The 25,735-nt window shown below is 35.9% G+C and overlaps 1 protein-coding gene across 2 annotated transcripts in view; it reads right to left on the bottom strand.

Annotated features, from left to right (window-relative positions):
• Nucleotides 1–25,735, bottom strand: part of LOC145688286 (peregrin-like) — a 166,490-nt gene that overhangs the window by 58,936 nt on the left and 81,819 nt on the right. For both annotated transcript variants that reach the window (XR_014131869.1, XM_081762280.1), the window contains exons 8-14: nucleotides 22,916–23,042; nucleotides 14,799–14,938; nucleotides 12,932–13,083; nucleotides 10,784–10,949; nucleotides 8,216–8,382; nucleotides 3,713–3,833; nucleotides 2,019–2,207 (exon numbers count right to left, since the gene is read on the bottom strand). Coding sequence is in view for 1 of the 2 variants with exons in the window: in XM_081762280.1 (XP_081618406.1) it covers nucleotides 2,019–2,207; nucleotides 3,713–3,833; nucleotides 8,216–8,382; nucleotides 10,784–10,949; nucleotides 12,932–13,083; nucleotides 14,799–14,938; nucleotides 22,916–23,042 (1,062 nt within the window). In the remaining variant the exon portion in view is untranslated. The remainder of the gene's footprint in view (nucleotides 1–2,018; nucleotides 2,208–3,712; nucleotides 3,834–8,215; nucleotides 8,383–10,783; nucleotides 10,950–12,931; nucleotides 13,084–14,798; nucleotides 14,939–22,915; nucleotides 23,043–25,735) is intronic.

Genomic DNA, 25,735 nt, shown 5'->3' on the forward strand with positions numbered 1-25,735 from the left:
TTACAATATCCTTACTCGTTACGTATGCAGCCTGTTTGTGTTTTTATCGCATTCACTATATATGTAGTGAGTTTTAACGTATTGCTGAAATGAAAGTGTGGTTAAAGACAAGTTCTTTACACGGCAAAGTGATCTCCCAGCAGGAAACAAAAAATTCTAAACGAATATGTTACTGTTGATTCGGAGTGCATCTACTTATCCTAGCACCAGTACGTTGACTTCTACCATACGCGAAGTACAGAAAAATTTTAAAATGCGTAAATACGAAAATTATTATCTCAATGTGGTTCTTGATAGAAGTCACGACCGTAAAATTCAAACAACGTATTGATTTTTGCATACAAGAATGAGTACATGGAAGCAAGCTTTCTTCTCTTAGTTTAAAGCGATTAAATTTTAATTCTCATCGACGTGATTTTCCGCAAGTATCGCCACAGGATTATCTTAAGTATAGTTTCATTGAACCTTAATGAGGGTCACTTTTGAATCCTACGTTCATGAGTGTTCTATGCTATGATACATTTGATAATGAATCTACGAAGCCAGCTAACCTCAAGTGATAAACACAGAAATACGTTACTAGGATTTTTGAAGATAAAATTGGCGGAGTTTAAGAAAGCAAAAACACTTTAGTAAAACGTTTTGGTGTAAGTGGCCATACTTGGAGAGTTAGCATCTGCCGAAGTCAGTCAAGTGTATCTATCAAACAACAAAGGAATTTAGGAATTAGATTTCCGGACTTTCGGCATCTATGGTCGTGTTAGCCCGTCACGTATGAGGGATGACGTCCCTCAGCGATCACATTATCCGAGTTAAGAGAAGGAAGGAAGCTGCCTGGAACATATATATTATGTACCATCCCGGCATTTGCCTGGTGTAAATGAGGAAAACCTCACTCAAGATGGCTGGCCTGAGAAAGCTTTTACACTTTTTCGACCGAGTGTCCACACTGGGAATCGAACCCGAGAGCGTTAGCGACTACACTATGCGGGGCCACATCAAACAACACAGTGAAACAAATAATATGTGATATGTCTGCTGTCAAAACATTCTCAATTCAAGGATAAAGACTTGCAACATTTTTCCATTGTAAACTGATGAAAGTACTGCCATCACAAAGTTACCATGCTAGTTTTTACACGTTATATATAGTAAACCAAAATTATGGAAGATTTCTTGTTTTTAATGAACTTCTACAGTGTACACCAATGTGCATTTTTGTCTTTTTTTTTAAGAACTCTATTTCGTGGGAGAAATCTGTCGGTCTATCTACAAATGGTCATTGGGAACCACTGTTCTGGAGCACATGTCAGTAATTAAGAAAATTTCACTATAAACCATTCTCGGTTTAAATATCAGCTCAAAAGGTACTCAATCTACTATATTAATATCAGGAAGTTAAAAAAAAAAAGTGTTGAAACTTTTGCGTACGAGATGGTGTTAGTGTCCTACACCTCAGGGTACACAGGTTGAAGCAGACGCTTGACGTCATTTGACAGCTGATAGTTAAAACTAGTAGATGCCCAAAAAGGTTTTAGACAACCTGACAGTTTGAGTTTAGTTGTAAGCCAGCTTTAGAAAGATATTCGTTTAAATTACTGGCGTATTTAATTTCCCATCCTAAAAAGTCAGCCCTCAAAAAGTTTTATTTCAATTCACACCCCACTGAAAAAAACACTCGTGAGTGTTGAAAGTTTTCGATTGGTGGAATGAATAAGGTGGGAGGAAATGGGAGAACTCCGAGAAAACCCACGCACACGGTGTTTGTCCACCACCAAGCTCACTTGGCGCGAGCTGGGATCGAACCCATGAACCAGAGGTGAACACTCTACAACTGAGCACCACAGCTACTAGTACTAGTAGTGTTGTTGATGTTGTTATTATTATTATGATGGTGGTGGTGGTGATGACGACGACGACTGGACCTAATCAAGCCTTCAAATGCGACTACGTAACCAAACCATAATCTAACATTTAGTTTGTTAAATATACAGTGCACAATAAAATGAAAAACTCACGTGATCTCTCAACTTTACGGCTGCTCGATAAAACACCGTATCCTTTGCGTTGTACGTCATACAATTCTGAATCATAAGGTTGAAGTCAGCTTCCAAAGCTTCAATAGTGGGATACTGAAAAGCGTCCAGCTTTTTTCTCATTGTAGAGAAATCCATCGGAGTTTTAACTACAGTCAAGTAGTCTGGAACCTGAAACAGAAGTCATGAAAACAACAGTAATTAAACAGAAATATTACTGAACTCAATGTACTACAGTACATCAAAAAACAATGTGAAGTGAGAAGTCGTGCAAATAACTGTGTAAAATTCTCACTAATTTACAAGTTTAATTACTTTGGATTATGTTTAATTAATAAAAATCATACAAATATATATGTACTATTGTCCTGACATTTCTGAATACTGAAATTGCTTTAGATTCGAATAAAATTCAATAATACATACTGACTAAGTACACGCGGTCTTAGAAAATACACAGAATCTCCAACTACCTCCTAAAAGTTCACGTTCGAAATCGACATCGATATGAGAATAATAAATATTATCCACCTATCCGCATACAATTTTTGTTTCTTTGTTTGTCATATCGCAATGTTGTATGAGGAACTGGACTATACTGGTTTCGATCAAAGTATAACAGATATTTCTCTTCGTGTGTTGAATGATGGTTATTTTACTTATATAACTTAATCTGAAGAAAAAAAAAAAAAGTTCATTCTTAAAGATATTAAATTCAGACACTTACATACTGAGCAATACATGTAGCATATATAGTGAATGCAATGAAGTGGTGAGTTAATAAGTTGGACCAACGATAAGCAATCACACAACAGGAACATTATACAGGACACTTTTTGCTTTTTAAATGAAGTTTCTGTTCTGGAATGGCTCTCCTGTGAACTAAGTTGTGTGTCGTTTAAAAAGAAATTCTTGAACAGACATTTAACTAAATGGAAGTATTTCTTCAATACAGTTTGTTCAAATTATCACTTGAAAGTCTACACAACATGAAACTTTGTTACTCATATGCAGTTACTTTACCATTAATTTTTCAGATTAGGTAGTAATAATCTTTCATCACTTCATAAAATAAGATATTTTTATTTGCTATTAAAAAAAAAAAAAAAAAAATCGTGTGCAAAATTCATGCTCTGAGAAAATATTAGACCTCGAATACGTTGTGCAGTTCTGAATCACAAGAAAAAGAAAGTTACTAGTACGATGACCTCTTACTTTGGAGTTTATTTCACTTGTCGTTCGTCTATTTTGAGTTAACACCCTTTTTCGACAGCGAGGCTACGAGAATTTAATATACTGCTTAACGTAGGACTGAGCCAGAAATATTCCTTCAGGCATCGGAATAATATTACCCAAGTAACAGACATGACAATAACCGGCTACACATCAAATTCCAACTAAGTGTTCAGTTATGACTTTTTAATAACTTGTTTTACTTTATTTATTCATTTACTATTTTATTTATTTATAGAGTCAAACATCGGCTATACGAAACGTGGATCTTAAATGGATATGGTTTGGATCACATGCACCTTCCCTAGAAATCAAACTTGGAACAAGGAACGCATATCAAGTGCTAGTGCTAGTGCTAGTTATCGATTATTAGGGAGCCCTGTAGCAACTTACCAGTTTTCCAGGATACGGTCTGCTTTGAATAGAGGAACGTTATTATTTACCTCAATGAGATCCACGGGTTCTGCAAAAATATCAGACGTATCTTTTGATTGAATGAGATCAATAACCTTCTTAAAAACGTGCTGAAGTGGTTGCAACTTCAACTCAACCTCTCGCTCCGATCTGAAAAACACAAGTTTACGTTCTTATCAATCACTTATAAAATTACACTTGAACAAATACTGTACAAGTTCAATATCGGTTTTATGCAGTGGCAACACAGGCAGTATTCATAAACACTTCTAACAGATATGTTAACATAAATTAATTCACTATACGACTTAAAAATTAGAATGTTCAACACAATAAAAACAAAAAGGTACTCCACCCTGTAGAAGCTCTATCATGTACAATGCCAATTCAATCCTTTTTCTAATGTGTTGTTTGAGAAACAGAGATAAAAAATATATATTTGATTGTGTTATTCGTAGTGACCTTAACTTTTCGTTTTATTTTTCCCTTAAATTCAGTTTTATTTTTTATTTATTTTTTTTAAAATTCAGTATTATTTTCGCGAAGAAATAATTTTCCGTTACTCTTACAGAAAATACTTTTGGACACCTTAACCAAGCATCAACACATTCGACCAATGGGTATAAACTTCATTACGATTCTCACATGAACTCGGAGGAAAATGTGGATAAACGCTTCGTACGAAATCACTTTAAACTTTTCACTTACATAGAATATAATTGAAAATTTTGTGCAGTTCACTTACAAATAGAAAAATATCATCTCACTGTCACCACACTAGCGTACACCGAGAAAAATCTTTGTTTGCGTTCGAAGCACATAATATTGCTTGAATAAAGTAAACAGCAAACTCATTGTGTACAATTTCAAGTGCACAGAGATTTTCCACCATGTTCACATGTCTTCTGTTCTCAAATGATCCCTTTATAATGTCTCTTATGGAAACACAGGCTTTTATAGCTCTTGACCTGAAATTCTCTCCATATCCCTTATCTGTATCAGTCGCTCTAGCATTTCTGATGTTGAGTCGTATTGAAGAATGGATTGGGGATCGAATATATTATGTAACAGTTAAAATATTTCTTTGCAAAGGTCTGTTCCCATAAGAATGTACCATTGCTGCAATAGCTATATGTTCGACGGTGTCAATAAGTATGTCTTTGTCACGAACACTCACATTTGACAACATTTCTTGAATCCGAGAGGCATCCTTTGGTCACTACATAGAGTCCATGTTTGAGGTTTCTATGTTTGCTGAAAATGTGGGCAGTAGCATATGTGGATCCTTCTTAAAAATCAATGTAGTCTACCAAATTCGAAATATGCTCTTTAACAGAAATTGTCGATGCTTTTATCTTGAATAGATCCTGTTTCCCGCTGGATAGGAAGTCTATTCCAGCATTTGAAACAGTCTTTATGTTTTCTCTTTGGAAGAATTCCATTCCATCTTCTATGTACGTTGCACGAGAGAAAACTGAACGAAAACACGAATCCCACCTTGTCAGTGCTGGAGTAGAAAATAACAAGCGTGCCTTCTCACCATTCAGGTATTTCTCCCGCAGAAACTGGAAATACAATTGTCTTTACATAAAATAAATAAATAAATAAAAATAAAAAATAAAATACGCCTTGACTTCACTTTCACCAACAATGCATTCAGGTTGTTGCAACAATGCTCATTTCTTTCCCTCGCGAGTTAGCAACCAAATCTAAGTTATGGGACCAACACTGCACAGGAAGGACGTAGTCCCCCAAAAGAACAAAAAGAGACGGAATACACTTGGTCATGTAACGAGCTGAATCGGATACAATTGCAACTATTATTTTCGTACTTGATCTGATACTTGTTTATAATATCCGTGATAGACCATCTGTAAATAATAAGCAGCATCTGTAAATAATACACCTCCGACACAAACACGCTTCTCTTCTACAATTAACAACATTACGAGCACTATAAAAACACAGTGACCTTTTGGATCTGTTGTATCGACGCAAAAAATGCTCTTGTCTTGAACTGCAGCCTTTGTGTAGAAAGTTTCCTCAGCTTCAGAAATTATTCGGATTTTTAACAGAATAATGATCTTTCGCGATTGTATTTGAGTATTAAGTAAAGTTTGGTATTATTCTTAAAAAAAAAAAAAAAAAAAAAAAAAAAAAAACCGCAGTCGAATAGTCAAAAAACCGCTCTTTAGGTTTATTTTATTTATTTATTTGAAGACATTTGTAACTTCTATTTCGCTTTCCGCAGTTTATCATCATCGATAAAACGAAAAGTTAGGTCCATAGTTATTGATCAATTACTCACGGTGGAAGAAGTTTGGTACCTTAAACATTTGATATAATAAACTCTAATAAGATAGTAGACAAGATCACGCGAAATATTTCCATGTGTGGGATATGGATATATACCGTTAGTTACCGTTATTAGTTAATATTGTCAATCCATTAACATCTTAACAAACTCGAGCGAGATAATCGCTCTAGTTGGCCGTTGCAAAAAACGAATTGAAAAATTCGTTTACCTGTATGGAATATGGCTATAAACAACCAACGTTAGTTATCGTTATCAGTTAATACGTTAACAGATTGACTACAAACGAACTCGACTAAGATAATCGCTCTAGCTGTGTGTTGCATAAAAATGGAATTAAAAAAATCGTTTACATATATGGGATATAGGTTATAGATAGCAAGCGTTAAAATTACCGTTATCAGTTAATAGATTAAGGGATTAGCTACTTCAACAAATTTGGCCGAGGTAATTGTTCTAGTTATATAATCCACAAAAGAATTCAAAAATTTGCTTACATGCATGGGATATGGGCTATAGATTGCCACTGTTAAAGTTGCTGTTATCCGTTAACGAACTGATTCCATTAACGAATTCGGCCGAGATAATCGAACTAGATAGCTATTGAAAAAGAAAGAAAAAAAACACTACTACAATATTCGCATCTGTTTAACAGTTTTCGTGCCGTGCGGAATAGCGGACAGACTTAGCAACAACACAATATCATGTCTTACTGTATTATCCTAATAAACACAGGTATTAAACTGAGAACAACTAAATATATACCCACACTTTTATAAGCATATTTTTAGACAATGTAAAATATTGTAACTAGTAAATTTCCCTATTGGGGAAAAAAATCGTTCTTCACTGGTCTTTTAGCAACTCTTGATTATAAATACAAACTGTATTGTATTTACCTTTCTTAACAGGTTTGTTCAAGTTCAATACCTCGGGAAGCGAAAGTTTCACTTGGCCAATATTTGTAGACCTTAACAAACATATGAGATATGGTGGTGTAGAGGCCTTTGGTTTCGAGTTATTGGCTATCACTCTAGAGTTTGGACTCATTAAATCCTAAACCCCAACTTCGATACAAATAATACGAGAACCAAAACTCTGTACACCATAATATTCCATATGCGTACTAAGCTCATAAAGGTCTATGACCACGCCAAAATTGGTCAAGAGCAGATGATGCCATTTACCGCGTCTAGTAAATATTTTCTGCGAAAATTTGACTACGTGTAAACCCCAAATTTGATTTAATTTGACCATATATGAAATGGTGTTAGATTTTGATAAATGTAAAGTGGGCACATCAATTATGTTGTGCAGGTTTTTCTTTCTGGACTTACTAGCCATCAAATCTGAGATTTGAATTACTAAAAAGAAAGGTAAGTCCAAACCTTAATTTCGATGGCCTACAACTCAAGAACCAAAGATATCATAACATTTCACATATGTCCTGAGCTCGTCAAAGTCTATCACCATGTCATATAAAATATCCTTTCACTAAATCAAACCCCAAATTTCATAGCCAATAACTCAGAAACCGAGAGCCTGTACAGTATAATGTTTCACATGCGTATTAAGCTCGTAAAGTTGTTTTACCATTCCAGTTTTGATCAAGATCGCATAAGTTTCATCGACCACGTATAATGTATACTATTCTTGTGATTGATCTTTTTAGAAATATCAAATGAAGGACGAATGATAACAGGTTACATAGAAATTAATATTTAATGCCAATTCTATAATGAGAAACTTTTTTCCTTTTCCATGAGAGTACATTCTGATATTGATAATTAATTTCTTGTTTCACTGTACCATCCCACGCTTCACTACTACTTTTAGTCGGCAGGGTACGAGAGTCATACACAAATAACAATTACCACATATAATCCAAATAACACTTTCGTACCATAACATTGTCTACATATTAATATTTCTTTTTGTACCAATCTTTCTATTTAAATTAATCCACGTATTTTGCAAAGAACCATACGGTGATTTGGTTTTGAAGAAAAATAATGCTTTTATTCAAGTTAAACCAAAAATCATAAAGTTCCTTTATAGTCCTCACTATCATTTATAACGAAAATTTCCGAAAAGACTTCGAATTTCTTGAGTTAAAAGCCTTCCCTTATTAGTTATATGAGCCTGAATACATCATATACTGAAATCAGGCCATTACCTCAATAAAAATAAACAAATCAGTAAATAAATAAAAACTTACATCTTGATTAGTTCTCTCTTTGTCTTCTCTCGCTTCCGAATGAGCTCACATAACAAGCGCGCACGCTCTAAATCCTGTCGCAAACGTTGCCAGTACTGCACTTGTTCTAAGATTTCATCTCGTTTCTTCTCAGCCGAGGTATTACTCGCACTTGTCTCAGTTTCGACCTAAAAAGAATTCCCCAAAATTCATATAATTTGTTTTTCTCTCTTTAAAATAATATCCTGTAATTACGACGAGTTTCAAAAGATCTAGTTTACTTTTTTCAAACTTTCTTTTTTCCAAAATATTGAAAAAGATTCCAATATGAAGCCTGATTGGCAATACAACCACTCAAATGTCTTTATACAGAATGAACTTAAGTTTTTAAAGAAGGATAGCATTTAAAATAACTATTTTCACATTTCTCAAAACCATTATTTTCTATTCACTCCATACCGTTTAAAAGTGTGTAACCTATACTTTTATACCTCATCTGTTTCTTACGTTAACTGCAGGATCATGATTACATTTTTATACGCCCGATATCCCGACATTTACCTCACTGCTATAGCTATTCCTTTTTATGAAATGAGTTTCAAAATTTGTCTGTTAATAGGTAACGATATATTAGAATCTTAAAGATCTAAAGATATCGAAGTTATAGCATTACGAAATGGTCCCATACAGGTTGCTACTTATTTTCTTATTATATAGATTTGATTAGTACATTGCAATAGACAAATACTAAAATAGTTAATGACGTTTGCATATTTTTTTCTGACTTTTGATGCTTGGTCGAAACTTGAACAACCTTAATCACACTCCAATACTTGCTTTCATAACATTAATTGTGTTAGTATGAACAACCCAAACGTAACCTGTCAGCTAGCAGAAAGAATTATCGAGTCTCGGGCGTTTCCATAATAGGCAAGTTAACTCCCACAGAACTGGTGCATTTTACTAGAAACAGAAGGTAACGGAACCCTAAATTTCGGACACAGTACGAAATTCATTTTACATTTAAACAGAAACTAATTCCGTCCATTTCGTGACGAAAAAAAGAAGAGCAAGCTTGACTGATTTCCAACCATATCTCAAGTCACTGTTACCTCTTATATTATAGAAGACATCACTTACAGAGCTGACCGTTGATTGATATAATGAAACGTTAGGTTAATTAAAATTTGATTTACCAATTACTATTATGAAATTTTGTTGAGATACAAGAACGTGTAAGTCCATAAACATCATTCTCCTTTGATTCTTGAGTGAAATGTTAAAAGAACCACTAAAAAATATTCGATTGGTACGATTGAAATGTCCAAGTTGATGTGTAATAAAGGGAGGGGGCATGAAAACTACAGTACATGGTTAGTCAAAGAAGTTTCCGACTACAGCCATACACTTTTAACATCGCTCAGTCAACGATCAGATCTCATGACGAAAGATGTCTGGAGTCTACGATATTAACAGTTTCAACCGCACTTTGCCCACCTGCTCATCAGTAAAGTTCTTCCCTGCCACAAAGTGATAGGAAGGCGCAAAAAGTAGTAATCGGTGGAAGAGACGTCAGGACAGCATAGTGGGTGAGGAACGGTTTCATATTTCATCTCATGGAGGATCTGCACCGTCCTTTGAGCGGCATGAGATGTTCATTTTCGTGTAACATGAGGACATTTTTTTTTTTTTTTTTTCTATTGGCGGTTCCTTGCGGATAAGTTTGCTGTGTATTTTAAGGAGTTCAGCACTGTAACAGTCTGTAGTGATGATTTCGCCTCAACGGAGAATGACATAATGGAACACTAATATCATAAACCACCATACCAGTAACAACACATTTTGAGAGGGGATGGTGATTTTGGAAACCGTCCTGGACATTGGTTACGATCCAATCACTTCCTGACCATTTACAATTGCAGCAAATTCATTTTTCATCAGAAGTGACAATCCAAAGAAGGAACTTTCCAGGTTATTCCGTAATTTCATACAACTACACACCTCCAGACGGCGATCCACGTTGGCCGGCGTCAACTCATGTGACACTTTTGAGTTCAACTCTTTTTTGCTTTACTAACTGTGCTGAGTCGTTGAATGACATTCGTATTGTTTATGCGTAACTGGTCTGCAATCGCACAAGTCCGCTTCTACGGTTTGTCCTGAGAATCTTATCAAAACACGCTGTTGGTCAGTGGTCATGAGACTTATTTTTCAATATCGTGTAACTGGCACGAAATTTCACAAACCAACGACGTATGGTATGTTCATTCATCACTGCATGCCCAAATGTGCTGCTGATGTTTTCCGCGGCTAGATGTGAAGAATGCCCCCCGTTAGAAATCGTATAGAAAAATCAATCGGAATTGTATGTTCTCCATCAGCACTTTCCCACGACTCTGTTGAATAACACACTGCTTCTAACTGACTGGGAACGTCAGCTTGATTCCTGACCATATACGGAGTTTGTGACGTGGCGTTACACAGGATAGTTTCCCACCAGTCGCAAAATAGATAATTCAATTGCATTAACCCAATCTTTCTATCTACACAAAATTAACCTTTTTTATAAAGCAATAGAAACAAATTAACCTTTTCTTTGGACCTCTCATCTCGTCGTGAAAGCTGAGATGACTGCAAACGTCGTAAGAGTGGGACACCGTTGCGGGACTGCCTTTTCAAAGTCCAGTACGCCATAAGACGCTGGATGAATTGATTTTTCTTTGGTAATGTCACAAGGGCGGCAATCTTTTGTACTCTAAAACAATATAATAATACAATACATATTAGATATAAAATAATAATCTCAGTAAAACCAAATATTAGAGAATACTTTGGATTATCTTTACAGACGATTATCTTGTTATAATACAAGTTAGAAATGTTTCAGATTTAATAGGTGAACCAGATTAATGGCATTATTTTTCTGTGCTACAAAACACCATATTTACTCAGGCAGCATTTCGAAACCTACAATGCTATATCACGCTTTAATACAGCGCTATGCTAAAAGCATAAGGCTTAGAGTGTAAGACACAAAGTATGTATGAACGAGTTTCACTATGCCAAGATGCCATTTGCTAATCTAATACAGAAGTATTTATTATTATTATTATTTAAAAAAATTGACGAAAAAGAACCAACAAGCAGAAAATAATTTTAAAAAGCGCATAAAAATTGCTATAATCAAGAAAAAAATTGAAGTCTGTGCAAATAAATTATTGTCTAATATAAAATTGTAGTAATTTTAATGTTAATTATACAAGGCATTAATATGTTTGGCATGGAACAGAGTTCATTTATTTCTTTTTTATTGATTATAGTAACTTTTTGTTAATTCCTACCTTTTAGCGTTTTTAAGCACTTTTTGTTTATTGCATGGCAGCGCTTTTTTTCAAGCCTGTTAATACTATTATATATATATATATGCTTTTTAGTGCTTTGTTTACAGTCTTTTAGTATTCTTTTAAAAACTAGTTTTATTTTTCCAGTTTTTCGTTACTTAGTTTAGGTATGTACAACACTTTACTTCCTATAAAATGATTGGCTGGTTTTAGTTTAGCGTCGCTTTCAGCACCAAAACTCTACGAGACGAGGCCCTATGACTTTACGTGAAATCCAAACTACATGAGCTCCCACCGGGAGTCGAACCCGAGTCGGTTGCGCCAGAGGCACATACGCAAACTATATAGCCAAGAGGGAGCTCCTACTCTGAAATGGGTCGGCTTACGAAATTATACGTCAAATACACTCAATTATGGTATTAACGTTATAATTAACATTGTCAGATATTCTAAAGTTTCGTGGTCTAGCTCTGAAGTTTATCATCAGAGCCAGCTTAAATTTGTAAGGAACCACCGGGAAGGCATAATGTTTTCAAACAAAACAATACAAAACAAAAATCATCAAAATCGTTGCACCTATGTTCAAATAATATGTGAACACATCAACAACATATGTATATACATATAAACAAGTTGAATTAAGAACCTCTTGCTTTTTTTAAGCCGGTTAAATAGTGAAAGCCTTCCTGTAAAGCTTCTAATATTCTTTTTTTAAAGAAAATAAAATTATTTATATTTCGTCTGGTGACGCCAGACAGTCGTAGGTGAAAAAGACGAGAAAACCGGTGGTTGACTTCTTTGCTTTTTTCATCTATAATTTCACTTCAGTTGCTGGATAAAATACTCTGTATAAGGTTCCTGCAATTTTTTTTTTTTTCTTTTTTTAATTTTTAAGCGAACTTTTATTTTTATCACTATCAACTAGTACTATTCATTCACGAATTATTAAAGAAAAAAAAAAATGTTCTGGTTCTCTCGCGGTTAAATAGTTTTCGTCTCTAGTGCAAAAGCCTAAGTTCGAAAATGAAAGTACATGTTTTCGGATCTCACGTTAAATTGTAAGTCCATGCCTCATACATCATCAATGTTGAAGAGAGACGTTAAAATCCAAACGAACTAACATAACAAGTAAAGTATTCTGTAAATACAAGGATTAGGATTTATATTCCTGGGCTTTCGGCATCCAAAGCCATTTGAGCCCGGCATCCAAAGCCATTTGAGGGATCAGTGTTACCAGATCTGAAGATTAAAAAGTAGGGATGTGGTGCTCCAAAGGTTGAAGGTTTCGACTGGAACTGAAGGAGTAGACTTCCTATACTTGTTAAATGATGCTACATACATAAAGACGAACAGAAAGAAAGAAAACGGAACTATGTACATTATCATCTCAACGTACCTGTCTGGTGGTATTGTTGGAATAGATATAACGGGAACTGTACTTCGTTTCTCGGCAAGGATCTTTCGAGCTTTTCGCATTTTCTGCTTAGAATTTAATTTTGCTTGAGCACGTTTTGTAGAGTCTTTTAATCCATCTTCCACTTGTGGTCGCTGTTGAAAGAATGAAAAAATAAATAAATATATAAATAAAAAATAACAGTAAATACCGTATATTCTTTACAGAGCCTGTATAATACTTCACGTAATATTGCAAATGATAAAAAGCAATACTCTCGACGTATATTACTAACATTGTACAGTCAGTTCAAAACGTTAATACCCTAAATCTAGTTAATATCCCTTTTTAAATTTCAAATAAAGATCGCTAAAAACACGATGGATAAGCAAAAATTGAACTTCGGTTTGCTGCTTGCCGAGCGGACACTCTACAATTGACTTACAGCAACTCATTTATTTGTGTTCGTTGCTATTACCAGAAATGTACTGGTTACCTGAAGTCCGCGGTACAACGTATTTGTCGAAATATACAATTGTGATTGGAATAAACTTCCCCATCAGTCCCATTTTACTGATTTTTCTACATGTACACACGCATAACCTATACACACAAATACTTAAGAATAAAACAAAATAATTCTAAATTTAAAATATACGCGTAACATTTATTCGAGGGTGTGAACATTTTGACTCGACTGAACACAAATGCTTCAAGTATTTGTTCTCAATGTTCTTGTAAAATTTATCATATTTTAAAAGCTCTATTTAATATAAAACACGAGTGAAAAATAAGAAGTACAATATCGGAACAAAATGATTGCACATTAATATGATTTAACAATACGTAAGTACAGACAATTTAAAGTTCGACGTCCTTCTCATATTGTGGAATTTACTTTGTTCTTTGATAAATTCGAAATATCTTCCTAAATTCTAACAACTTATCTGATATCAGAAAATTTAAGAAAGAATATATATACACACATGCTAACGTGTAAAGAAGTACCATATATCCCATAGAGAATATATTAGTACATGCTGAAAAAAAAAGAAGAAAAAAAAAGAAAACTTAATAAGAAGGCAAAGCTGCTAATTCTGTGTGTCGTTTGCTACAAACGTGCGTTCTCTTTTCCCAAAAATATACATACCTGTTATTAGATATCAAACTTCATACATAATTTGCAATCAACCTCCCGTCATTGATTGAAACACCATATTCTACAATACAACAACTTCATTTACTGCAACGAGATTCGTGACTTTAAAAAGGCAGAATATATTCTGCACCTTAATACTAGTAATAGTAAAAGGAAATATATTTTCCATATTCTACAATGAACATGCTTATGTTATTTTCCTCTTATGATTTGCAAGTACGCTACAACTTCAATTTAGGATGTTTCCTCGAGGTGGCTAACATGCATACATTGAAATTGGTAACATAGTGTACACTACAATGGTTTCTTTAAGTTAATCTAGTTTCTTCTTTTCCATGTTCTCAACTTTTCAATACAGAATACATTCGCAAGTACTACTTCTAAGGAAACTAAACAAAAACGAAAGCTTAATGCCTGAAAGTTGTACCGTTTATGACAGAAGCAATTGAACGATAAATATTAATGTAGGGCGCAATGTTGTTGCGTAGTAAAGATTGTGGTTGAGCAGAAGAAAAATACCCGACAGAAAGCGCAGTAAGCCAATTTATTTCAAATCTCCTGCATGAAGCACTCTCATTCGCCAGCAGTATTTAAAGGATGTCCCTCATTAATACACGGTATTAGTCTGGAGTAAATATTTAATCTTAACGCTGTCCCTAATGAACCAGACTATGAAGTTTTGTTTAGTATGCAGCTTAGTTTATAACTTACCGTCTCAGAATCAGCTGGTGTATGAATATCACAATATGCAGTTTTTCGAACAGTGACAGAAGTCAAACCAGCATGTATTTCTCGCACTGTATCCATTTTCATGTACAAAGAAGCCTGTTGCGCACAAGTCACATGGAAGGCTGCGTGAAATGAGGGGAAAAAAAATAAAGAAAACAATATATCCAATACGGAACAAGTGAACTTAACAACTAGTAAACTTACACATAGTTGTACAAAATCGTTCTTCATTTGATTTTTATTTTAACTTAGGAACTAAAGGTCTATGCACCATAATATTTCACAAACTTATATAGCAGGAGGTCGGTCAAGGTCTACCACCATTCAAAGTTTCATCTAGATCGAATGAATTCGAATTAACTCGTACGATACATCGTGTCTCTGTCACCGATTTACAAGGAAACATCAAAAGTACAAAAATAATAATACGAAACCCATTAACACTTCATATAATGTTCAAAGAACTACTGTTCATGCCAATTGTAAAAGTGCTGTGCTTTTTACACGTGGGATTCAATGGAATTTCAGGACGCGAAATTCAATGGAACTAATATTAAATAAATATTCGCCCACGAGGTTACAAGGAAAATCATCTTAAAGTTGGGACATAAATTTGCTTATACCACAAATATGATTGATCATAAAGAAGACACTTCTTGAATATACCACACTACAAACATTACTTAAACATATGCAAACACTTTTTCTTGAACTTCCGGTTTCATACTAACATAATTAATTAAAAGAAATAATACAGCTTTAAAATGAAACTAGTAAGCGTACTAAACTCTTCGAACTCTTTGAGGTTCATCACCATGCCAAATTCGGTTAAGATCAGATGAGATTCATCGATCAAGTATATATACATTATATATTAGAAAAATCAAATGAATGACGTCTATCTACAAATAACAAGAGACATGATCTATCATTGGTTACAAAAATAAATCTATATATATAAAAGAGAACGCACAAATCCTTTGTGAACTCATCACGCTAATACGGCTGAACCAATTTCTTTCATTTTTGGGGGGTTATTAGGATTTGGACCCTAGATGGTTTTTATCATATCACTTTAATTTTTAATTACCAGTGTCTTGAGATAATTGACCATTCAAGTGTCCATACGTACAAATCCTTTGTTATTAGTTCATCATAGGTAAAAATAAACGTATTTATATGCAACCCGCATGACCATGTGACTCGGCGGGTTAACATAAATGACAGGCGCTATAATTTTAACATTTACTGCAATTTGAAAGCGAAAAAGTAAAAATTATCTAAGTAACAAAGTTTATTGCGTTCCGGGGTGACCGCAGCGAAGCGGGGCGGGTTAACATAAATGACAAGCGATATAATGTTAACATTTACTGCAATCTTCTATGGTTTTTATCATATCACTTGAAAGCGAAAAAGTAAAAATTATCTAAGTAACAAAGTTTATTGCGTTCCGGGGTGACCGCAGCGAAGCGGGGTGAACGCTGCTAGTAAATAAATAAATAAAAAACAACTCTTTAACAAAGAAGAGGATCAGAAAAATCAACTGTGCTCTTTGACAGCCAAATATACCAGGCTCCTCCTCTTCCGCAGCAGCATTAGATCTATACAAAGTTATTAACTTTAAAGTTATCGAGTTTAAAGACACCAGAGCGTATTATTATAATAAATAAAAAATAATAAAAAAAAGTGATCGCGCATAATTTTACGCATACGAACCCATGTTTATAATGATATGTCGGAAAAGTAACTGCACTGTCTCGTCCCCTTTTTCACATTATTGTTTCTTTATTTTGCTTTTGCTAATTATTTTTTTAGTTCTCACGTTTGCATTACAAAAAGAAAAAGAAAGACAGAAAACTAAATTATACAAGAACTGTACTTAACTATTACAAATATATATATAAAAAAAGAAAAATGAAATGAAATGAAATCTTTAAGTTTAACGTCCCACGGTTATGCCGGTTAGGCTAAAGAAGATGGTGATAATGAGAAATGAGTGAAATAGTGGAATGAAGAAAGTGGGAGGAAACGGGAGAACCCAGAGAAAACCCACGAGCACGATGTTTGTCCACCACAAAGTCCACACGGCGCGAGCTGGGATCGAACCAGGGACCCCAAGCACCGGAGGTGAACGCTCTACCACTGAGCCACCGCGCCCCTATATATATATATATATATATATATATATATATAAAATAATGACCTGTGCCAATAATATCGGAGATATACGCAATTTTTTGCAGCTTTGAGGTCATTATTCTTGTGAAATCAAGGATGGATATGTTTAACAATAATTCCATTGGATTTTGCGTCTTCAAAATAGTACAAAAAGAGCAACTAGACTTTTATCCACGCGTGGCATGAGCAGTAATTCTTTAGAACTGCAACATTTTCCAAAACTTGGCCCCAGTTAGGAAACATCACTGTGCATTACACTTCTAAGAAACAAACAAAACTTATTTGTTAGTACATTCGCAGCTTCTTTCAGTTCTTTTACAAAAATATTCACTATTCGTTCGTGTCGTTCCCCTAAAAGCCATCCAATATTCAAATTCTTGCAACACGCAGTACACAAACTTTTTTAAGTATTGCCAACAAGAACGGAAAATAATAATCATAGGCTAAGTAAGCTAGGCCAGGTTAGATTCCAGTAATTAACTGCGTTCGATCCACTGCTGTGACATGATATGTACGAAATTTTGTGGCTGTATGTCAAAATAGGGTACGATCCCGTCGTACTTTACATATAACGTAGATAAAACTGCCCTCATTTAGCAAACGCACAAAACCTTTGAATGACATATCAAAACATGTTAATCCAGCTATCGTTGTTTTCTTAAGAAATAAGAAGTAAACAGCTCTTTCGGACAACATATAGAACACATTCAATTTCGAAGAGTTACATTAAATTGTAAATTTCAATTGAATTTATCGAAGCCCAAAATTTGAACACATCTTTTATCTTTCCACAAAGAAAACTGTCGTTTCATCCACGATCATCGCTTTACCTACAATGTAATAGTTTTCACTTATCTACTACTCTATGCTAATGCAGAAAGACTGTCGTGCACAACAGTCGCTGTGTTTTAAGGCCTGAAGTATGGTTTGATTAGAAGGAGTTACTTAAAACATTCACACGGTCTGCTATCCAGTTCCCCTGAAACAACAAAAAGACACTTTTCTTAGGTTTCGCGCGAATCTTTCTCGTAAACGTTCCACATTTTCGTCTCAAACTGATATTTGAGCACTAAATTTTTTTTAACCTTAATGATTCCCGGAACTTGATTAAGAATAGGATTTGGAATTAGATTTCTGGGCTCTCAGCATTTATGGCCAAGTTAGCCCGTCACGTATGAGGGATGACGGTCCCTCGGCGATCACACTATCCGAGGAAAGGGAAAGGAGAAGCGATATGGGACCTACATGTTAGGAACCAACCCAGCATTTGCCTGGTGTGAATATCCCAGAAGTTGAGTATACTATAATGATATAAGCTTATCTGAAGGTGCTTTCTTGAAACTTTGCACGATAGTACTTCAAACCTACTACAAAAAACTTCATTTCGTAAAATTCCAGAACACAAAATTTCTCTAAATACCAGCAGCTGCCATTTACCGAAATATACCCCCTGACAGGCACTGATGCAACTACATGTTATGATCGTTAATCATAACAAAATCATGACAACTTCTGAAACAGATTGCAGCAAAAATTACAATTTATTGAATAACAGCAGCAGAAATAAATTTCCCGAACTCCAACAATCATTCTGGTAAGTTCTGTATTCTAAAATAGAAACATGCTAACTTGAAAAAGTTCAAACTTTCTGTCATAATACGATCTATGATCAGTCAACTGAAAGTACATACATGAACAGTGATTTTTTGTTTCCATTTAATGCTCCACCTTCCATTCATTATGAAACAGGATCGTTATCTTAAACTTCTTTTATTCTGATATAATTTATCTCATCGCGTTCTTTGCGACGGAAAACTCAATTACAGTACAATATACATGTGATTCACAAAAAAATCTAAAACCACTTCATACAGGACACGTAAGTTTGCCCCTCCACTGTACAACGCGTGTTGCGGTTGCCGCTAGTTTTCCAGACAGACTTCCAAAGAAGCATGATCGTTCGTGCCCGTCTGGTTGGAGCTCCAGTGGCAACAGTGGCGAACATTGTGGGGGTATAGAAAGGCACTATGTCCAACGTCACAAGGGTATACACAATTCATGGGCAAACGACGTCTGCAAAGCCCAACAGTGGTCGAAAGACAATCCTGTCAGATAGGGACCGGAGGGCGTTAAAACGGATTGTAGCAGCTAAAAAGAAGACCACTGCAATGAAAATTACGTCTGAACTCAATTCCGGCCCACAAAACCCGGTTTCATCGAAAACAGTGCTACGGGAATTTCATAAAATGAAAATTCATGGCAGGGTCGGTATCGCCAAACCCCTGGTCACAGCAGTAAATGCAAAGAAGAGTATCCAGTGGTGCAAAGGCCACAAGGCGTGGACTCATGAGCAGTGGAAACACGTAGTGTGGCCCGATGAATCGACCTTCACCTTGTTTCCAACAACCGGTCGTTTTTACGTATGGAGAACACCGTTGCAGGCCTATGATGCAGACTGTCTGCTCCCAACTGTAAAACATGGGGGTGGTTCTGTTACAGTATGGGCAGTGATATCGTGGTTTTCCGCAGGTTCCATCATAGCCCTGCATGGAATGATGAATGCTAAGGCGTACCCATGGCCCAAATATTGTTCCCTGATGGTGATGACATCTACCAAGATGATTTGGCACCTTGTCACGCTGCAAAAACGGTGAAATCATGGTTTGAGGAGCATGACCAGGAGCTATCACACCTCCCCTGGGTCTCACAATCACCAGGTCTGAACATCATTGAGCTTGGTCTGAGTTAAAAAGGCGTGTTCGGTCTCATTAGCCTCCACCAGCATCCCTTAAAGAACTGGAGCATGTTTTGAAGGAATAATGGTACAAAACTCCAAACATCACGATTCAGGGGCTGTATACGTCCATTCCAAGTCGGATCCAAGCTGTTTTGGACGCAAAAAGAGGCCCCACACCATACTAGGTATGATTTTCACACTTTTGCAAACGTTTTAGATTTTTTGTCCAACTCCTGTAGCTCTCTTATAGAAAATCATGTTGATAAATGCATTAATCCACTCCGTACATGTCACTAACAGCAATTCACAGTGACTATATGCCGTTACAATATTTTATACTCATTAGTGCCCGGAAGTTGAGGAAAAATCCTCTTTTTTACGAGTGCCCGAACACGAGGCTTAACGTATTTTCATTTTGAGTGACTGTAGGCCAAAAAATGGTGGATTTTATTTGTCTTTTTTTTTTTTTTTTTTTTGCCTTTTCGGCGGGTTTTTTTTTTTTGTTGGTCTTTTTTTTAAAAAAAAGCTTTTAATAGGTCTTAACGTCTTTTTTTGCACTTCATCTTTCAACAATAAATTAACTGGCCATTAACTCGAATCATCACCACCTCTTAAACATCTTTTCTTTAGTAAAGAAAATTCAAAAGATAAGACATTCTTCAACGACTGGGGTGATAAGACCAGATCTGCAACAATTACAGCCAGATAAGGAGGCGTAACAATGTCCTCCAGCAAGGCGTGTGAAGGTGGGAAAGTTTTCTTATTTTAGTTTGTACTTCAGTTTGTGGAAGGAGGACAGACCATTAACCTACCAGAAGGTTGTATTTCTTGAGCATTATACATTAAATATGTAATTCTAATTACATTGGGTCTTATTTTTACGTCCCTTTTTCAGATAATTTTAGGTCTTTTTAGGTAATTTTTAGGTCTTCAACTTCCGAGCCCTACTCATTATAAATGAGTATATTGTAAATGAGTATTACGCTAAGCTGAAGAAGGTATTTTCAAGTATGAAAACAAATATGGTATTTTAAAAATTCTACTTGTATTTTACATATACATATATATATACACACACACTAATGTTAAACATAAATTCATATAATTCCTATATCATGATCAAATAAACGTATTATTATTTTAAGTTATGAACAATAAACTGTTACAAATTAAAGATCCAGTCACAGTTTCGAATTCTAAGATTTTCGGTACATTCACTATTTCAAATTGATTATCCTGATCGATCCTTTTTTTTTTCTTTTTTTTTTTTTTCTCCGACGAGTTTCATTTTTCATGATATGTTCTTCAAACAAAAATCACATTCTACACGTGCGAAAGCTGGATCACGGACTGTATGCTTAAAAAGACTTGACAGTCTATATATATATATATATATATATATATATATATATAAGGAGCATTCATTTAATTCGTAGTCACCCAGTACAAGTATGGGAAATTTTTCACCTACCTTAAAAGTAATCACCTCTGGTGACGAGGCACTTCGTCCACTCTGACACGAGCCGCTGGATGCCTTTCTGGTAGAAGGCCTTGGGCTGCCGGCGAAGCCATGATGTCACCTCTTGTACGGTCTCATCGTCCGAATGGAAACGGTGTCTACATAGAGCTTTTATCAGTGCCACAAACAGGATTGCAAGGGGAGAGGTCGGGGCTGTAGGGCGGGTGAAGTCTCCTGCGTTATGCTGGCCGTATGCAGCCACGCATTGTCATAAAGCAAAATCACACCTGCCGACACTTTCTCTGGGCGTTTTGACTTGATGGACTTCTGGAGATTGTGCAAAGTGTCTAAGTACCGCGCGGCGTTCACTGTCTGTCCGTGCTCCAAAAATTTCGTGTGCAGTAGTCCTCAAATATCGAAGAACACGGAGGCTATGACCTTTCCCGCTGAGGTTCGAATCGATTTGGACTTCTTTGGAGGGGGAGAGGTGGAGTGACACCACTGCGAACTTTGGCGTTTGCTTTCCGGTTCGTAGTGACGGCACCACGTTTCGTCCCCTGTGATGATTTTCTCCAGGAATGCCTCACCTTCAACTTCGGTAAGACTGTGGGGTTCCCATTGGGCACAAACCTTGCGAAAATGAAGCGTGCGGGTGATGATGGAGTGGGACAATCCGACACTGATGCCCACTTCCGTCGCCATCTCCCTCACTGTAGTTCTCCGGTTCTGGCGGATGATCTCGTCCACTCGCGCAGTAATTTGTGGCGTCGCCACTACGGGTTGCCCCAGACGAACGTCGTTTTTAAGGGTCTTTCGACCCTCTGCAAACCTCTTGCACCATTCCATGACTGCTGGCAGTGACAACGCATGCTGTCCATTAACCTCCACCATTCGTCTGTGCATTGCCCGTACGCCGACACCTTCGACGGTAAGAAACCGTATAACGGCACGCTGCTCCACTTTGTCGCCCTCCATTTTCCGCGAACCTGCCTGTTTGTTTTTCGACTAAGAACACACTACTGTACATATATTTGGACGACGCTGACTCACAACTGTCCCTCTTTGCAGCTCCACCTTCCTTTTCCCGTTAACGCGATAACCACCGTGCCGCCATTTATCGAACCTTTAAAGAACCCGTTACAAGCCGGTATAAGCGTCGTTAGACGTTTTGCACGGGTTCCATTTATTTCACGGGGTGACTACGAATTAAATGAATGCTCCTTATATATATATATATATATAGATAGATAGATAGATATAGAGATAGAGATATACATATAGACATATATATTTGAATAATTTTAACAGCACTAATAGAAACAAGACCATCATAAAACATTACAAAATCAATGTTCTAAATAACCAAACGAGCATAGAAGAATGATTAGGTTAGAGTTTTTATTCCGCAAGTGAGATATTCCGGGTTCAAATCTCGATATTGGGTATCATACCGAGGTATTTCCACGTTTTCTTCCAGTTCCACTAGGACAATGCTTGGATGGTATTTAAACAAACAAAAAAAAAGTCTATTCCGGTGTACAATTTCTCTCCTTCTTTCATTATTAATTGTCTCTAGTGTAAAATGGTTTTACAGCTGTATCTCGAAGTGTTAATAAATGAATTACTATCAAATAATTAATCTTAAAGCTGTTATAAATATTTTCTACGCTTAAAACCTCTATCTTTTTTTTTTTTTTTAAACAAAGAGAGAAAAAAGGTACTTACCTGTGTAACAGTTTGTCTTATGGCATTGAATGCAAGCACCAACACCTCGTTGCTTACAAATATAGCATGTTAATTTCCAGCGAGCTGGAGGTATATTTTCTATGCTATCAATAGGCTCAAGAAACACCTGCGTGAAAGAATAAATTAATTAAACTTTCTTTGCAGACCAATAACGAAATCGAAATACATTATCGGACACGGAGGAGATGAAATGGTTATTTATAACAAACTACAGAAGCAAATATTTACAGATGACTTCAAAAGCTGAGTTTCTTTATACAAATTGTTTGAGAGCAGCTTTAAGAGAAACTCAGGTTCTACACTGATTTAAAAAGCTTAAATTCTCCAGATACTGACATTACAGAAATAACCATGCCAGAAAACTAAGGAAAGAGTTAAGGTGAAGCACAGATATTAGACAAGCGATGTGGATACATGATATATTATGAATCTACATTCAGTAACATCAGTTCTGTTCCTTTTATTAGAATACTACTGTAACACATCATATATTTATATCAATTCCTGAAAGAAGGAAGGAAAAGGAAAACAAAATCTCTAGAAAGATACCAAAAGAAAGATAAAAAATACATTCTCAAACCAGGAAGACAACTTTTAAGTGTTTACTGAAGAAACACTGAAAAATATATTGGTGTACTAATCCACATATATTTCATACATTACATAAACGAAGTTTTGTATGGGATTTTATACCCCTAGTCACAAAATACCTAGAAGGTCTTTCGATTTTAAGCCCCAAAAATTAGCCTAGATCCATCCTAATTCTCACAGATCTGGACGTTAGCACTAAACAAATGTGTAACTGGCATGCAAAGAACGTAAGAAATAACAAAGAGTCAAAAACTGGCATATTGGAAGAAAAAATTCTTTAAAATAAATAAATAAATAAATAAATAAATAAATAAATAAATAAATAAATATATATATATATATATATATATATATATGTTATTTCAGGAATTGCTTAAAATGAAGGTATAAAGCACACATTTAAACAAGAATTTTAGGAATGATCCAAAAAAATGGATTAGAAGATGGCGATCTTGCCCAAGAATTTTGGGAATGATCCAAAAAATGCATCAAAAGATTACGATCTTGGCCAAGAATTAGTTTTTGGATCAGGAACCACAAAAATTTTGAAGGGCCCCTAAATCGAGTTTACATATATTTTTTTTTTAACGGAATAAGCATATCATACTGAGTAAACTGTTAGTTTTGGTTTGGCTTCAGAACATGTAGTTCTCAAAATATGGAGCGTACAAGAAAGTGTTTGATTGAATGAAATATATTGGATTTTTTGAATCAGAGGCCACAAAATGTTTGAACGGACCCTAAATCGAGTTTTCGTATTTTTTTTTACGGAATAAGCACATCATAGTGAGTAAACTGTTAGTTTTAGTTTGACTACACTATATGTAGTTCTCAAAATATGGGGCGTACAAGAAAATGTTTGATTGAATGAAATATATTGAATTTTGTGGATGAGGGGCCACAAAATTTTTGAACGGCCCTTAAATCGAGTTTTCATATTTTTTAGGGAATAACCACATCATACCGAGTAAATTATTAGTTTTGGTTTGACTACACTATATGTAGTTCTCGAGATATAAGGCCTAGAAGATTTTTTTTTGCCTGAAATATATTGGATCTTTTGATCCAAAAAGCGAACACGTGATTCAGCGTTTCATTATTACTAGTTAGTTATTTCGCTAAAATAAGGAAATTTCTATAATATCCAATTTTATTGAAGAAATACCCTCAGGTTCTTAAAAGGATTAAAAGGACGTTAAAATCCAAAAATCAAAATACATACGTCAAAGGTGACCATTTTCCACTGGGCTCACTCGGGCTCGCGCTCACTTCTCTCAACTGATCTCGCACTCACTCGGGCTCGCGCTCATCTCTCTGGACTGGGCTCGCGCTCACCAGTCTCAACTGGACTCGCGATCACTTCTCCCAACTGGGCTCGCGCTCGCACTCACTAATCTTATCTGGGCTCGCACTCACTCGGGCTCGCGCTCATGCCTCTCGACTGGGCTCGCACTCACTCGCGCTCGCGATCACTTCTCCCAACTGAGCTCACACTCACTCGCGCTCGCGCTCACTTCTCCCAACTGGGCTCGCACTCACTCGGGCTCGCGCTCACTTCTGTCCATTGGGCTTGCACTCATCCGGGCTCGCGCTCACTTGTCTCAACTGGACTTGCGATCACTAGCGTTCGCGATCACTTCTCCCAACTGGGCTCGCACTTACTCGGGCTCGCGTTCACTTCTCTCCAATAGGCTTGCGCTCACCCGGGCTCACGCTCACTTGCCTTAATTGGGCTCGCGGGTATATGATGGGTATAAAGAGGTATTAAAATCTAGACTTTGACTAGCAGTAGGCCTAATTCAGTAGAAAATAGAGCTATTAATGCTATATATCAGTTGTCAGATATAAAAATAAAATAATAAAAATGTTGCAGGGTTTAATGTATTAAACGTGGGCGGACCTTGAGAAACTTGAAATAAAATGCTCCTGATATTTAAATCTGGGCTTTGACTACTAGTAGGCCTAGTTTCTCAATAGAAAATAGGCTATATGACTAACGTCATTAAGAGTGTTGCAGAGTTCAAGTCTTAAGACTGTCATCACACTTGCAGACCTATACTCATTAAATGAATCTCTTTCTTATTTACTAAGATCAAAACAACTTATGAACAAAAAAAAAAAAAAAAAAAAAAAAAAACCAAATATTAAATAAGAAAGAAACTTGTTTGAGTGTTTGTCTGTAAGCACGACGGCAGCACTAAGAAGCAA

This window comes from Thermobia domestica, chromosome 6 (genome assembly GCF_964235325.1).
Source record: "Thermobia domestica chromosome 6, izTheDome1.hap1.1, whole genome shotgun sequence".
In the NCBI taxonomy this organism is placed as follows: domain Eukaryota; kingdom Metazoa; phylum Arthropoda; class Insecta; order Zygentoma; family Lepismatidae; genus Thermobia; species Thermobia domestica.